Source organism: Amphimedon queenslandica, unplaced genomic scaffold (assembly GCF_000090795.2).
Source record: "Amphimedon queenslandica unplaced genomic scaffold, v1.1 AMPQUscaffold_13217, whole genome shotgun sequence".
NCBI classification, from domain to species: domain Eukaryota; kingdom Metazoa; phylum Porifera; class Demospongiae; order Haplosclerida; family Niphatidae; genus Amphimedon; species Amphimedon queenslandica.
In genome coordinates this window covers 25,325-27,454 of record NW_003546547.1, presented here as the reverse complement: position 1 = coordinate 27,454, position 2,130 = coordinate 25,325, and the positions used below count along the sequence as shown (strand labels likewise).

The following is a 2,130-nucleotide window of genomic DNA, read 5'->3' as shown; positions in this document are numbered from 1 at the left end:
ATTCATCATGCTTCATTCTTGGTGAAATGCTCTTAGAATCCATCGATCACAAATGTTTCAAAATCAAAGACAATATTTGTACCTTGATATGTTCTTCTTGTGTAATGGATCAGTTACTAAATGGATCTTTGGAGCTGAGGATCAAGTCAATAATCAAATTGCATTAGCAGAGTTCCAGATATGGCGTCAACAAAGTTCAAGTAGTTACAATAGAGTTACATTTAGTTCAATCACATTCAATGATGTTACAATGATTGGTACTAATCTCTATGAGTTTATTCCTCAGATTCCACTGCAGTTTCAGGAAGGAGACATATTTGGTGTTTATATTCCTTCACCAGGTTCAAGTCGATTAGTATTTTATGAACAGAAACAGAGTGGCCCACTTAATAGGTTTAGAGCTGGTGGTGCATTGTCAACTATAACAGGATCACTGGATTTTAATGCTAATAATTATCCATTAGTTGCAGCAGAACTCAGTAAGTATATCCATTATCAAAATGAATCTAAAGTACTATGTAGGTATTTCTACTACTACAACTAGTGGCAGTAGTATGATAACTGAAACATCTACTGTTACTGGAGTCACTACTGAAGGTAAATATCATTAAGATTATTATAATAAATTGCATTGCAGCATCTATAATTCCTTCTGATACTATTTCTGGACCTGTGTCAACATCAAAGTCAATATTTGTATCATCGTCATCGGCATCAATGTTAGCATCAAAATCAGTATTTGACACCTCATCATGTGAGTTGTGAGATTAATTACTAATTATGCTTTTTCCTTTCATCTTTTAGCTAGGCCACTCTCTCCTACCACTCTATCAACAGCATCAGCTATAATAATTGGAGTGACAGTGACAACAGTATGTATAGTGGCTATTGTTACACCTTTGATAATAGTGGCATGTATTTGTGTGAAAAGAAACTCATCAGCTATTAATAAACCATCAGATGATGGTAATATACAGCAAGGAACTACTGGATCCATTACAACAAAAGTTCAGGATAACATGTCTTCACTAAAGCAAGATCAAGAATATAGATCTATATCTCATGTTATCACCACTGATAATCCAGCGTATGGATTCAATGTTATTTTCACAAATAATAATCCAGCATATAATGTTACCAATAATAGTGCAGAAGTAGAAGACAATGCTGAATATGTGTACATAAATTAAGTTTCAAAGTTCATGTGGACATAGTGCCAGTTATAATTTTTTGTTGTAATTTTGTGGTTGTGTTTGCTTTAAAATGTAATTAGTGGTCCATCACAAGTTTATACTTGGGAAGTCTAATAATTTTGAGTTCAGTGTCTAAATTAGAACAGTGATAATGTAATAAATACACCAAATAATTAGATCTCAAGATTATTAAGTTAGAATTGTTCTTTGTTCATTGCTGTTCAAGAAGTAAACATGTATCCTCTTCTCTCTCGCTTGATCTGTACCACTCTTTGTGTATTAATATGTAATACATCAGGTAAGTAGGTCTATCTAGTCTTGCATTAGACCTGTTCTCTACTCTCTTTTTTCTTCTCCTAGTAAATGGACAAGGGCAGTGTCCTAATGGTTTCATAGAGCAGTCTTCATTACCTGGTTTAGTAAATGCTTCTGTCACTAGACCTGAGGGATACCTGTATCTGTTCTTTTCTGTTAATTTTACTTGTCAAGTTGAAGTATCTAGCTTTATTCTTCTAGCAACAGAGGATGATGGAGTAGGAGAATATCCTTTTATTCAGATATGGAGAGAAACATCAACTAACTTGTACGATAGAATTCATAATATTGGTAGCAGTGATGAGGTGACATTTCTTGGTAATTCATCTTATCAATATACTTCTACTGGTGGGAATATTACTGTACTACCTGGTGACATATTGGGACTATTGGCATTATCCAATTCTAATTCAAGAGTCACTCCTTATCTCCTCAATCAATCTTCACCACAGTATTATGAGCGACGAGCTGGAGGAGAACAACTAACACTTACTCAAGTATTTGCTAATAGTCAGCTCAATATTTGTAATCAGTACTCACCACTTGTTGCAAGTAAGTGTGATCTAGTATATCATATTTATATTATTACTGATAGATTTACTTTGAAAGTAGAGTCTATATG

General features: G+C 33.8%; 1 protein-coding gene across 1 annotated transcript; it reads left to right on the top strand.

Moving 5' to 3' along the window:
• Positions 1 to 30: 30 nt before the first annotated feature.
• Positions 31 to 1,240, top strand: LOC109584348 (cell wall integrity and stress response component 4-like). Its single transcript, XM_020000053.1, has 4 exons — positions 31 to 479; positions 523 to 597; positions 638 to 754; positions 805 to 1,240. Exons 1-4 carry the CDS (start codon positions 53 to 55, stop codon positions 1,188 to 1,190), a joined length of 1,005 nt encoding a protein of 334 aa, XP_019855612.1. The 5' UTR covers positions 31 to 52; the 3' UTR covers positions 1,191 to 1,240.
• The last annotated feature ends 890 nt before the right edge of the window (positions 1,241 to 2,130 follow it).

What these genes read in the sequence shown, in the direction of transcription:
- LOC109584348 (XM_020000053.1), top strand. Translation starts at nt 53, where the DNA reads ATGTTTCAAAATCAAAGACAATATTTGTACCTTGATATGTTCTTCTTG. An exon ending in ATTAGTTGCAGCAGAACTCA is followed by an intron (nt 480 to 522) that starts GTAAGTATATCC and finishes AGTACTATGTAG; the next exon opens with GTATTTCTACTACTACAACT. An exon ending in TACTGGAGTCACTACTGAAG is followed by an intron (nt 598 to 637) that starts GTAAATATCATT and finishes ATTGCATTGCAG; the next exon opens with CATCTATAATTCCTTCTGAT.